At 36.3% G+C, this 13,150-nt stretch overlaps 1 protein-coding gene across 1 annotated transcript in view; it reads left to right on the plus strand.

The window, feature by feature from the left end:
• Positions 1-13,150, plus strand: part of LOC145692976 (propionyl-CoA carboxylase beta chain, mitochondrial-like) — a 46,725-nt gene that overhangs the window by 6,956 nt on the left and 26,619 nt on the right. Inside the window, exons 3-6 of the mRNA XM_081768598.1 lie at positions 1,944-2,069; positions 5,165-5,311; positions 9,776-9,895; positions 10,644-10,831. Of these exons, the coding sequence (XP_081624724.1) occupies positions 1,944-2,069; positions 5,165-5,311; positions 9,776-9,895; positions 10,644-10,831 (581 nt within the window). The remainder of the gene's footprint in view (positions 1-1,943; positions 2,070-5,164; positions 5,312-9,775; positions 9,896-10,643; positions 10,832-13,150) is intronic.

Here is a 13,150-nt window from a genome sequence, read left to right on the forward strand (position 1 = left end):
CTATGTACTTAGAACTGATAAATTGTAGCAACGTAACAGGGAGAGAAACACTGCCTGTGCCATAGCCATGGTTTTAAAATGTCAGATCGCGGCTCATTAGTTGACACTGGAGTAGTTCAATTTTATTCGAAAAGTTTTAATATGTGAACAGGTCTTCTTCGACTAGCGGCCAGGTAAATACTGTTATATCTTGCGACTTTTCGAGGGCTGACATCGTCCTCATCTCTAGGCGAATATGATGAAGCAATAGAGTGTATTGTGTGATAGGACTCTTGTGATTGGTGGTTGAAATGACGGCTTCTGATTGCTATCTATGTTTGACTCAGTTGGAATCCTGTGTCTCTGTTAAGGTTCGTTTTTTCTTGTGTGGTTGCAACAACTTCTTTTATCCTCTTGTCCCAAACTCTTAAGCATTTTGCTATTTTTTTGGTGTCTATGAATAAAATCTTATGTTTCTGTTTGATGCTATGTTCAGCCAGCCCGGATTTTTCTGATTGGTTTAATCTGATGTAACTGTTGTGCCCTTTGCATCTGGCTTCAATGGTTTGTCCTGTTTGTCCAATGTATGACTTATCACATTCACATGTAATGCGGTAAACTCCAGGAGTTCGAAGGCCCAGATCGTATTGCTTCATCATATCCGTGTGAAGATGACGATGCAGCCCTCGAAACGTCGCAAGATATAACAGTATTTACCTGGCGGCTAGCCCGAGAAGACCTGTTCACAATACGTTGCCAGGAAAGCTTCAATACACACCTAAGTTTTAGTATGTCTGGACGTAATGGGTTACAGTTAATCCTTCTAAACTGAAGTTTAAAGATAAGTTCGCTCCAATGAGAGGATATATCCGCAACAAAGGCCAAGTCCGTCAACCACACTGATTCGTCAGATTTGAGATCTGACTTGCCATTTCTTTTTATAAACTCTTGTATTACAATTGAGAATTAAGTTTATATTGCCAAAACTTTTCGGGCTGATACTGATATATCACGCCACTGGTAGTAATCTGTTCATGGCATATAGTGCCATCTATGGAACAAATACTATATCAGTTTTAACTGTCTAGCTGCGTCAGTCTGTTGAAGTCAAGTTCTCTGAATCAGTCACTGTGTGTTGAGCTCGCATACTGCGTGACAATGCTCCAGCCTACATGGCTGGTGTTGTCAAGGCCGTAGTGGCAGATTGATTTCCAGAAAATTCAAGCACCCACACTACAGCCCAACTGAGCACTGCAGTCTTGACAATAACACCCATGTGAACCGTAGCATGCCATGCAGTAGGCGAGCTCAAAGCACAGCAACTGAATCACATATGACTGTCTCCAACGGACTGACGCAGCTAAGCAGTTAAAATTAATACATTATTTCTTCAATAGATGGCACTAAATATCATAAACGGCGTAATATGTCAGCGTCAGGCCCAAAACTTTTGGAAATACTCGCGTATGTATGAGTATTTCAAGCAGTTCAACCGTCGCACATGAGGAAAGTAGAATAAAAACATGGCGGGTCGGATTGTGAGTGCATTGGTGGTTGCCGTTATATCAGTTAGGGCAGTCCGAAACATCCTTCAGTCCCGACTCTTCTCTCCTCTGTAGGTCGCAAGAATATCAGGAGAATACATCCACTGTAAGAACCTTCTGTCTCCACCGTGCATATTACTGATGGACCACTAACACGTCACATCACAACTCATGTGAGCGGTATTATGCTAAATCTCATGGCCTGTTGCAGCTATGCATCCACTTTCGAAGTTACCAGCATTCCTTCTACAGACACTAAGATCTACCTTCTTTGTGTCTTGCGAATATCATTCGAATCGGGCAGTGTGTAGTTAATGTTTCTTAAATGTGTTTCCACCGATCGATATATGTATATGAAGTGCACTGTAGGCGTATTAAATTAATTGAGATAGAGTTGTCTAGTTCTGTTTTTTATTCCAGTATCCTGGAGACTCTGTCGTTACTGGACACGGACTAATTAACGGACGATTAGCATATATATTCAGTCAGGATTTTACAGTTTTTGGCGGCAGTTTATCAAGCGTTCATGCAAAGAAGATTTGCAAGGTAGGTTTAAGTTAGAAACTCAAATGTAGTATTACAACTAATGATAAAATGTGATTGGATGTATTTGTTTCGTCTATGTTTCTCAATGTATGATCACTCTGATAGAATATTCTGAGAGCTCAAAACAATCATCCATGTTTATGCTTAAGATGGTGATGATGATGATATTGTACTACTACTACTACTACTACTACTACTACTACTACTACTACTACTACTACTACTACTACTACTACTACTACTACTACTACTACTACTACTACTACTACTACTACTACTACTACTACTACTACTACTACTACTACTACTACTACTACTACTACTACTACTACTACTACTACTACTACTACTACTACTACTACTACTACTACTACTACTACTACTACTACTACTACTACTACTACTACTACTACTACTACTACTACTACTACTACTACTACTACTACTACTACTACTACTACTACTACTACTACTATTATTATTATTATTATTATTATTATTATTATTATTATTCCAAAGCTTTTTGTAGGAGAGAATTGTTACGTTAATAACGGTTAAAAGTAAAGTGTAAATAAATGAAAATATGGTGTCTGTCTTAGTAGTAGTGCGCTCCTCTGATGAAGAGATATCTGATAAATATTCCAGGCCGAACATGTTGCCCGTGGGGCCGCGGTGGCTCAGTGGTAGAGCGTTCACCTCTGGTGCTAGGGGTTCCGGGTTCGATCCCAGCCCCCGCCAAGTGAACTTTGTGGTGGACAAACACCGTGTGCGTGGGTTTTCTCGGGGTGCTCCCGTTTCCTCCCACTGTCTTCATTCCACCATTACATTCATTTCTCATAATCACCGTCTCCTTTAGCCTAACCGGCATAACCGTGGGACGTAAAACTTAAATATTTCATTTCATGTTGCCCGTAAGTTGTCTCGGAGACCTCCTGCTTTCGTCATTCCTTTAGTTCTGTCCAGTGGGCTTACTTGTATTTAAATAATAGGTAAAAAAAATTTTAAAAAAATGGTGGGGAAACCAGTATTTTCGCCTCTACCTTAATTTTTATAGTTATTGAGTAGAAATTAAAGTACAGAGCAGTTGTTTCTTTTTTCTTTCGTGAATTACAGGTTTTTATTTACAGAAATTTAAGGTATATAGAAAACAGTGTATGAATTGTATGAATTAGATAATGTTACAGAAAAGAACAGAATTACCATATTCCTTGTTTTTCTAATAATTCAAGTGATTAGTACACTGAGTACGTGACAGTGCTCAGGTTCTTGCCTGAAAACAAATTAACTATAAACATACATAGATTATTTACACAAATATTTTAAAATTCATTTAGGTCATTTATATAACTCGGGCAGGCAACTAATCTACAAAATATTTGTGTGTTAACAATTCCCTTTTATCCATTTCCTTTCAAGATAATACAAAGTAATATTGTTCGCTTCCATCCATAATATTTTTCTTTCCATCTTTTCACATTGGAATAAAATGTTATTAATATATTTTCCATAATACATAAAGTTCATTTTGTTATTTTTACTCTGTCCATATAATTTAATTACACTTGGTTACAGAGCATACATCTTTACATCTCTGAACAAGAAATTATCGTTAATGAAGACTAAATTTTTGTGTGTATTATTCGTTTATTTTCTTTACTTATTATTCGTATTTAAGCTTGCATATGGCTAGAGGTTAGTGCACGTGCGCTCGATCTGTGTAGTCCCTGGTTCGATTGCCAGTAACAGTATACTTTTCCAGTTTCGACCCAGTATCGTGAGACAAACGGGAAAGGATCTGAATTAAGAAGTAGTAAAATCCAGTTTAGAAAACCAGAAACTTGGGACTCTGATCTAACCCCCTAACTATTCACATTCAGTTAAACCTTCGAGAACTATGATACCAATAGCCATTTGTGGGGATATACATAATACATATTCCAAATGCAGTTAGTACTAATATGTTTCTTTCTAAGAAATTAATATCCGGTATTTCGGATACTTGATCGAGTATCCATTAACAAGGACTGTAGAAGCTGAAAACATTTGCATCTCATGCTTGAAGATTCGACTTCAGTGAAAATCTTCAATTTCTTTCTTTAAAAAGTTATTTTTCCTATTATAACTGTTTATTTTGGCAGGTAACTGCGAGTATTTTAATCCATTTCTCGACGTATGTAGAAAGCTGAAGATACATCGAGAAGTGAATTAGAATACTCGCAGTTACCTGCGAAAATAAATAAATGTAATAAGTAAAATTCTATTGGTGATAAGTGCACTTTCACTAAACTTAATTCCAAACAAGAGGGAACGCATACCCAGGGTAGCCCCACAAAATAGCAGTATGTCGCTAGATAAAAATACTTTTTAATTGAAGATTTCCACTACTAAAGCTTTAAGCATGAGTCCTGTTGCTTCACATGTTTTAAGCCTCTGCGATCCTTGATAATGGATACTCGATAATGCATCCGAAATATTGGATGTTACTTCCTTAGGAATACAAGAACTATTAGTACCAATTTCCTTTAATGCACTATGATTTGTTTTAAGATAAGAAATTTTTCGTTTTAAATAAAGAATTCATTCAGAGTATATTTTAACAGAATTAATTAATTTTGACTATATTATACGATTTATGTTGCTACAGCTTACCAAGTTACATGGCTTAGCAGATAACTTTTAGTTTGGTGATGTATGATGCTACCTCTGAAGTCATATAACTTTCTAATTATCTCACGGCTTTAGGCCAGCATCGAAAATGTCTTGCCTCCACAAGGATTGGAACCCGGATCACGCGCGCTTAACCATTACTTACACAGAAACAAAATGATTCGTATTTACAATCAATTCGAGAGTATTGTTCTACGTGCTCTTTATGTATTTGTTTATTGTAAGATTCGTTCATTGTATCAATTCCCATGTGGCTTACATGTACGTTGATAGATTGCAGTAATTACATAATGTTTATTCATTACTGCTAGTAGGACACATGCAAGAAGACTTATCATTGTCCGAAGAGATTATTGTATACTATCAGTTTTAATGTTTTCTATTAAATGTTTTAATACAAATACATGATAGGATCTGTATTTATATAGATAATGGATCAAGCACTATTGGTTGGAGCACCAGTGATTGGTTTAAACGATTCTGGTGGCGCAAGGATACAAGAAGGTGTTGAATCTTTGGCAGGCTATGCAGACATATTTGAAAGGAACGTTTTATCATCCGGTGTTATACCACAGGTAAGAATAATATAATAAATTAGAATACACATCAATATTTGTGAGAGAACTAACATAGCATTGTATTTTTTTAAATAGCTATCTACCTAGGTATTAATAATATATTGCTTGATATATTTGTAAACTTTTCTTTAACACTTTAAGGGGCCGTGGTGGCTCAGTGGTAGAGCGTTCACCTCTGGTGCATGGGGTTCTTGGTTCGATCCTAGCTTGCGCCAAGTGAAGTTTGTGGTAGACAAATACCGTGTGCATGGGTTTTCTCAGAGTTCTCCCGTTTCCTCCCACTTTCTTCATTCCACCACTACCTTCATTTCTCATCATTACCGTCTCCTTTGGTCTAGCCGGCGTAACAGTGGGACGTAAAACTTCAAGATTTCATTTCATTTTCATTAACACTTCAAAACAGAATTGAACCAATACCCAAAATTCAATTTCCCGAATAATTATTTTGAATTAACGATTTAAAGGAAGTCTTAAATGAATATTTTCTTTAAACATCGTTTTTAAAAATTTCTTTAGAAAAAGTACTGAATTAATGCAACGATATATAACCAAAGTGACCAGAGGAATGCAAACTAGATATGGAAAAAATTGTCGAGGTAGTAGGACAAAACGCTAACACATCGAAAACACAAATAAAAAAAAATCAATAACGTTGTTTTATTATTATTATTATTTTATTTTTATTTTGTATCTTCAGAATATCTTTAGTTATAACATTTTATTCAAAGAACCAATATTTTATGTGCAAATATGACAATATGTAACCAGGATATTTTACTTACCGGAAATGAAATTTTAAGCAAGGATGATTCATTCTTTAAACGATAGTTAAATGGAACTTTAATTTCCATAATTCTGTAGATGGTATATTATGTAACTGGCTGTTTCTATTTTAATCTTGGTTTTCTTTTTCTGAATATATTAAATCTTGCAAATGCTTAAATCTTGTGATTTTGAATATATTATGCTTCTGACAAGGGCTTTCACCTGCTAATATTCATTCTATACTACAAATTTTCTGGTCTGCGTGAAATGGCTGTATAATTGTTTTAACTCCTTTCTGCATGATTTTTTTTTCTTTTAGCAAAAAAAAAAAAAAGAAAGAAAGAAAGAAAAATAATAATAATATAATAATAATCAGTATTGGAAATCCTCATATGGGAACTTGAAAAATGAATTAAAACTTAAATTTTAGATTTTTCACTTAATTCCGACGAGAAATAAGTAAGTGCCATATATGACACCCTTACAACTCACAAAAAACATGCCAGATGATACCAAAATCTCTTACTCATACAAGTCAATATCTCACACAGCAGACAAAACAGTCATTTAGTGCCTTTGATAAATCACAGAAAAACTAAAGTGAAAAAAGGGGATGTGCCATATATGGCACGTTATGCGGTAAGGGGTTAACATAGTGTTGTGTTTTTGCCAATGAGCTGTTCACAGCAGTGAAAATAATAATAATAATAATAATAATTCTGTGTGTTACTAATTTTGCATATGTTAGATAGTCGTATATATCTCAAAGCTTCAAGCAAAACCTGTTAGTAAAGATATATTGAATATCGCTTCATTTAAGAGCTGGAGGCTTTCGAAAACATGAAACTGAACTTTGGAGCTACAAACCAAACTAAGGTAGAATGTTCCGTGTAAAACACACAGTCATTCAGTGTGACGCAGAGATTTGCTCAAAGATGTTATGGATTATGGTTAATTCTGAGAAGTGTGGGAAGGTAAAATAAGCATCTATGAATAAGTATTTACCAAGATGTAATAATATGTATGTGGCTTGTCGCTAGTATTTCAAATACTTTAAAGATGTTGTAGGATTTGATAAAACTGCTCGTAGTTAGTCCATGGATAATACCGTACGAGTTCTTGTTCCAAGGAATACTGTAGTAATTAAGCGTGCCATTCTTCAGTCAAATGAGAATTCGCTTTGTAAGCAAAGAGTTCTAAAGGAAAATTACAGTAAGAACTGAAATATTATAGTATGAACTTGCAAAAGATCAGGTACCACTCTGTGGGTTAGTGCTAAGGGGCTCATTTCTTGTGTGAAATCTTCGATATTATCATTCATCACCATCTAAAGGGTATGACCGTGAAACGTTAACTTCAATATTTGTTTCAGTGGTAGAGCGTTCACCTCCGGTGCTTGGGGTCCCTGGTTCGATCCCAGCTCGCGCCGTGTGAACTTTGTGGTGGACAAACACCGTGCTCGTGGGTTTTCTCGGGGTTCTTCCGTTTCCTCCCACTTTCTTCATTCCACCATTTCACTCATCTCTGATTATCACCGTCTCTTTTAGCCTAACCGGCGTAACCGTGGGACGTAAAACTTAAAAATTTCATTTTTTTTTCAATATTTGTTTCCATTTCGTTTTGTCAAAGAATCGAATTGAAGTGTTGTCTTTTAAGTTAATTATGTAAGAATAATTGAGGAGGAAAACTCATTGACACGAACTCATATCAATAATTGAATCTTACAGCAGACAAAACTGACCGAAGTTGTGTCACTGGTGAAATTACTAAAGCTTAGGATAGTGGTTTGTTACTTTCGCGAAGTGAAATTTTGAAAGTTAACGTTTGATGTTTATCCGCTTTAAACAGTGATAAATGAAAGTGAATGATAGTGACATACAGTAGACTCACGATTATCCGAGGTATTAATAGTTGGTATCGAGCCTACCTCGGATACGCAAAAACTCGAATAATATGAAGATTAGCTGTTATTAGGTACAGTAATACGTACTGTAAATGACGAAATATTTTTATATATGCTGGAATTGTTTAAATCCCAAAAGTTTTTCATACAAGTAATACTATACAAAACTTATTTTTTTGAAAAAGTTAATATGATTGTTTTCTGGGACATCTTTTAACCTGTCTTTGGTGCTGCAATCTTATAGCGATACACGATGACAGGTGGCTGAGCTTGAAAATTTGGGACTTAGCGAGTCGGCAACAGCCATCTCTTACAACTACAGTAATCTGCTTATTACATTAAAAAAAAAAAAAAATCGGTAAATTCAGAGGGTAGTGGAGTTAACTAGGGCTCGGATAATCATGAGTCTACTGTGTTTATAGTAGAATAAAGAAAATGGGTGAAAGCGGTAGAACATCAAGAAAATCGTTGTATACTGTGTTTCTTCATCATAATAGTTACGTGCACAACCTAGGATCAAACGAGGATTTTCACATTAGAAATAAGCGCTCTAGCACTGACTCACCGTGGCACCCTGCGTGTCTTCAACCCAGGAACCCGGGTTCAATTCCTGGTGGGAGCTCATGTGGTAGGAATCACACGTTAATCTGTAGGTCTGTATCTCATTTAGTCCTTGTGCTAAAACGGAGTTTTAAATTCATATTAAGTCAAGTTCATGCCATTTCATTTTGGTTATTATTTAGTTCTTTTAAGAACACCGAGATCTCTTGAGTGCTTACCTATTGAAAAGCAATCTTAATGCACTCAAGTTCAATAAAGAAGCTTACTTGTGCTCAGGTGACTGACACGTGTGCTTTCTCTATATATGATGCCTGTTTCGATTCATGGTGGGGATACATACTTCAGACGTAAACCCGACTAGTGGTTCAGATCTCACTTTCAGCAGTAGGTCCTGTCTCATATAGCTTTGATGCTGAAAAGAGACATTAAATTTGTCAATCAAACCAAATCAACGAACTAGACACGAGGAGGGAAGAGGTTTTCGTTTAGAGTACAGTGCAATGTACAACTTACACACAGTAATGTTTATGCTTAACAAACACTAACAAATTCTTTTTTATCCTATTTATTGATCAGAAACGTCTAATTATTGCTGATACCGCTGTAAATGTTATCGGGAATGTAGGTAGTAATTAAAGGGGTTGTTAAGAATACTATTTAAGAAAAATATATGTGAAAATAAACTGATTTTCGAGAATACACAAATATTTACTGAGAAAATTCTTATTTTTCAGTTTCATAATGCATAGTGCAGTTCTTTAATGCATAAATGAATGAATGAATGATAACGGTTTAAGGGGGACGTCAGCAGCAAGGCTATTTGCTTCCCCCCCTTCCCTTACAACTGCAACTCTCTGAGTAGCTTATATTAATAAAATAGTGTTTTGCTATAGTAATTAGAGCTCTGCCTTATTTTCTTTCAATGTTCGTATTTCGTAATATGAGACGGAAGTTAGTAATTGCATTGTTATATATAACATGGTTATTAATACAACTGAATAAATTAAAATAGTTAATGCAAACAATGTAAGTATAACAAGGTAGCAGATTGGCACTGTAAGCACGAACAGTGATTTTATATTTTAAATAATTAATTCTTGGATTCTTTTATATACAGTTTAATCTAAAATTAAGCTAGTGCAGTAGCTAGCAGTTAAAAATTTAGCCTGCTGTTTTTGCGGACATTGTTTTTAAATGTAAGATTCTAATTTGCATGCAATGTGTACTTACAGATATCACTTATAATGGGTCCATGTGCAGGAGGTGCTGTATATTCTCCAGCAGTTACAGATTTTACATTTATGGTGAAAAATACATCATATTTGTTCATAACTGGACCTGATGTAGTAAAAGTAAGTACTGTATAGCTATAATAATAATAATAATAATAATAATAGTTAACGGTTTTTGACTATCTTTTAAACATTAAAAGAGTAGTGTTGCATTTCCGTTGTTTATTTATTACTGTTCTAACTTCAAGGGCAAATTAGAACACCAGGAAAAGCACATATTTTTTCTCCTTTTATTAGCAGTAGGAGTAGAGGTACAAAATGTAAGAAATTTCTTTTCTTTTTTTTTTTTTTTTTTATATAGAAATTTAAAAAAGAAAAATTTGAATATCATATAGACATTATCATGACTAACTAATATAAAGCAAGTAGAAATAAAAATAACCATCCTGCTAACTTGACAGTTAGATGACATGTCTGTTTATTTTACGATATCAAGACCTCTGTGCTTCTGGTTAGAACTTGATATTACCTGTAAACCATATACAAATACAGTAAAAGGAGGGACATAAAATGTAATTGAAGAAAAAGGCAATATATATTGAATTATGTATTCTCTTAGTGCGTTTTACTCTGCATGGTCGTATGGCTTCCTAATTATCACTTGCAAGGTCCAATTTTATCTTTTTTCGTTTACGGGTGGGAGGGAGATCATCTGGAGGGGAAAGGTCCCATTTCACTCCGAGAGATTCTAGGTTTTGATGGTTTGTGTCAAGGTTAGTTCATCAAGTAGTCTGCAAATCGACGTAAGTGCTATCTGTATTCTGTTTTTTTTTTTTTTTTTCATGTTTTTTAAATACTATAATTTCAGTCAGTTACGAACGAAGACGTTACCTTTGAGGAACTCGGAGGAGCGAAGACACATACATCTATTTCTGGAGTTGCCCACAAAGCTTTTGAAAATGATGTGGACGCTTTATTACAGTTGAGGCATTTCATGGGATTCCTTCCTTTATCAAACAATGAACCAGCACCTATAAGGTTTACTGATGAAGCAAGGTAAAATTTATATTCCTGAACGGACACTTAAAATATTACGAGTCTATCTTTTAGCCATCGCTTGTTAGTTCTTAGTATCTGTTCGCTATATTTATGATTACCAATTTGGTTCTAGAGTTTAGTGAAATTAACTATGAAACTAAGTAAATAAGAATGTGTGGATTTTTATAGTAAGATTTTGCTGTAATCATAATCTTAACACTAGAACGAAAATTAATCGTAATTTCCGTTTTAGCAACGTTTCCTTTATTTTATTTATTTGTTTTACGTCTTTTAGACTAAATAAAAGTATAAAATGAAATGCATTTATCCATACTCTGACCTAAATTCAAACTCGCGATAGAAAGGTCTTTCAGTCGCCAGCCGAATACCGTAGATCAGCGTTTCTCAATCTATCTGATGTCGCTGACCCTTTGTAGCGACTGTTAATTCTCCGCGACCCCGCATGAAATCAAAAATGTATTTTTTTAAATGTATTTTACATACTATAAAAATGAAATGATAAATTACAATTTTACAACACTAAATGTGTTATTTATGACAATGTAATACTATAAAGGTAACCAAGAAAGTTCTGTCGCTTTTTGTGACGGTCTTTGTTCAATTGGCCTTCACACCGTAAGTTGAATGCCAGTGGAGATAAGGCGAAGGTCAGTTGTGTGTGTGGGTATATCTAACATACTACAGTTACTGGCAGTTCACTTACACCGTGAATTTGAAGGACAGTGAACATGGGACCTGCACAGAGCGTCATAAAGGTGTGTATGCTGTGCAGTTCAAACTGGGGTCAAATGCCGCTGCAGTGGAGCGGAAGATATCTCAGTCCTTTCGTGAGGGTGTTGTGACTACGCGGACAATGCATCGGTGGTTTAACAAGTTTAAGGACGGTGACGAAACACTCGAAGACGCACTACGTACCGGAAGACCAATACATGTGCCAAATGAAGATCTTAAGGCAGCAATTGAAATGAAATGAAATCCGGTTAGGCTAAAGGAGACGGTAATGATGAGAAATGAATGAAATAATGGAATGAAGAAAGTGGGAGGAAACGGGAGAACCCCGAGAAAACTCACGAGCACGGTGTTTGTCCACCACAAAGTCCACATGGCGCGAGCTAGGATCGAACCAGGGACCCCAAGCACCGGAGATGAGCCATCGCGCTCCCCAGGCAGCATTTGAGGCAAACAGTGGTCAGACATGTGAGGAACTAGGACTACAATTCAGTGTGAGTGGAAAAACCATTCGGCAGCATTTCCATCAAACTTGGGAAGTACTACAAGTTGGGTTGATGGGTTCCACATGATTTGACTCCGGGCTAGAAGGCAACGCGAGCAAACACACGTGTTTCTTTGCTGTCTCGTCTGAGGAAGGAGCCATTTCTGGACAGGGTGTTGATATGTGATGAGAAGTGGGTCTTGTAAGAAGCTCCACGGCGCCGTCATCATTGGTTAGCATCCCATGAACCTGTTCCAAAACAGCCGAAACCAATACTGCACCAGAAGAAGGTTCTTGAACTGCTGTCGGCATCGTGCATCGTGAACTGCTATCAGCTGGTCAGAGCATCAATGCAACTGTGTACTGTCAGCAGTTGAGCCGTGTTCAAGAAAAACTCAAAACTCTGGAGTCAGCACTTCTGAATCACAGAGGTGTCCTCCTGTTACAGGATAACGCTAATCCTCACGTGGCTAGGATGACCCGGGACACCATTTTACGCCTTGGATAGGAAACACTATTGCAACCGCCATACTCCCCGAACATTGCATCGTCCGATTATCACCTGCTCGAGTACTTGGACAATTACCTTAGAGGACTCCAGTTCAGATCCCTAGTAGAGGTGCAAAATGCACTTGATACCGTCTTCGCTTCACGGCCCACCAAGTTCTACCGCGATGGTATCCATGGCTTTCCAGAACGTTGGCAGAAGGTCGTCGATGCTGATGAGGACTATTTTTGATCTTCCAGGTACGTGTTAGGTGACATATCGATGTTCGAAGTTGGTGGGTGAGAAAGCAACAGAACTTTCTTTGTTACCTTTATACTATAAATGTAGATATTCGAAAAAAATACGATTATTCAAGTTAGACCTAATATCAAGGATTCAACCTTCGCTTAATGTGATGGGTGATGCATCTTTCAGCCTAGGTTGGTAATTTTGGTATTTTTTTCTTCTTCTTCTTATATTTTACTATTCTATTCTATTCTCAATTTTTTGAAACCTAGGTAATGTACATTACAAACACTCCAGGTGTGAGCAATATGATAGAAAGAAGTTTAATGAAAATAAAATGTCCCGTGGATCCCTTTTACTCTCTCGTCCC

The sequence above is a fragment of the Thermobia domestica genome, chromosome 8 (genome assembly GCF_964235325.1).
Source record: "Thermobia domestica chromosome 8, izTheDome1.hap1.1, whole genome shotgun sequence".
In the NCBI taxonomy this organism is placed as follows: Eukaryota; Metazoa; Arthropoda; class Insecta; order Zygentoma; family Lepismatidae; genus Thermobia; species Thermobia domestica.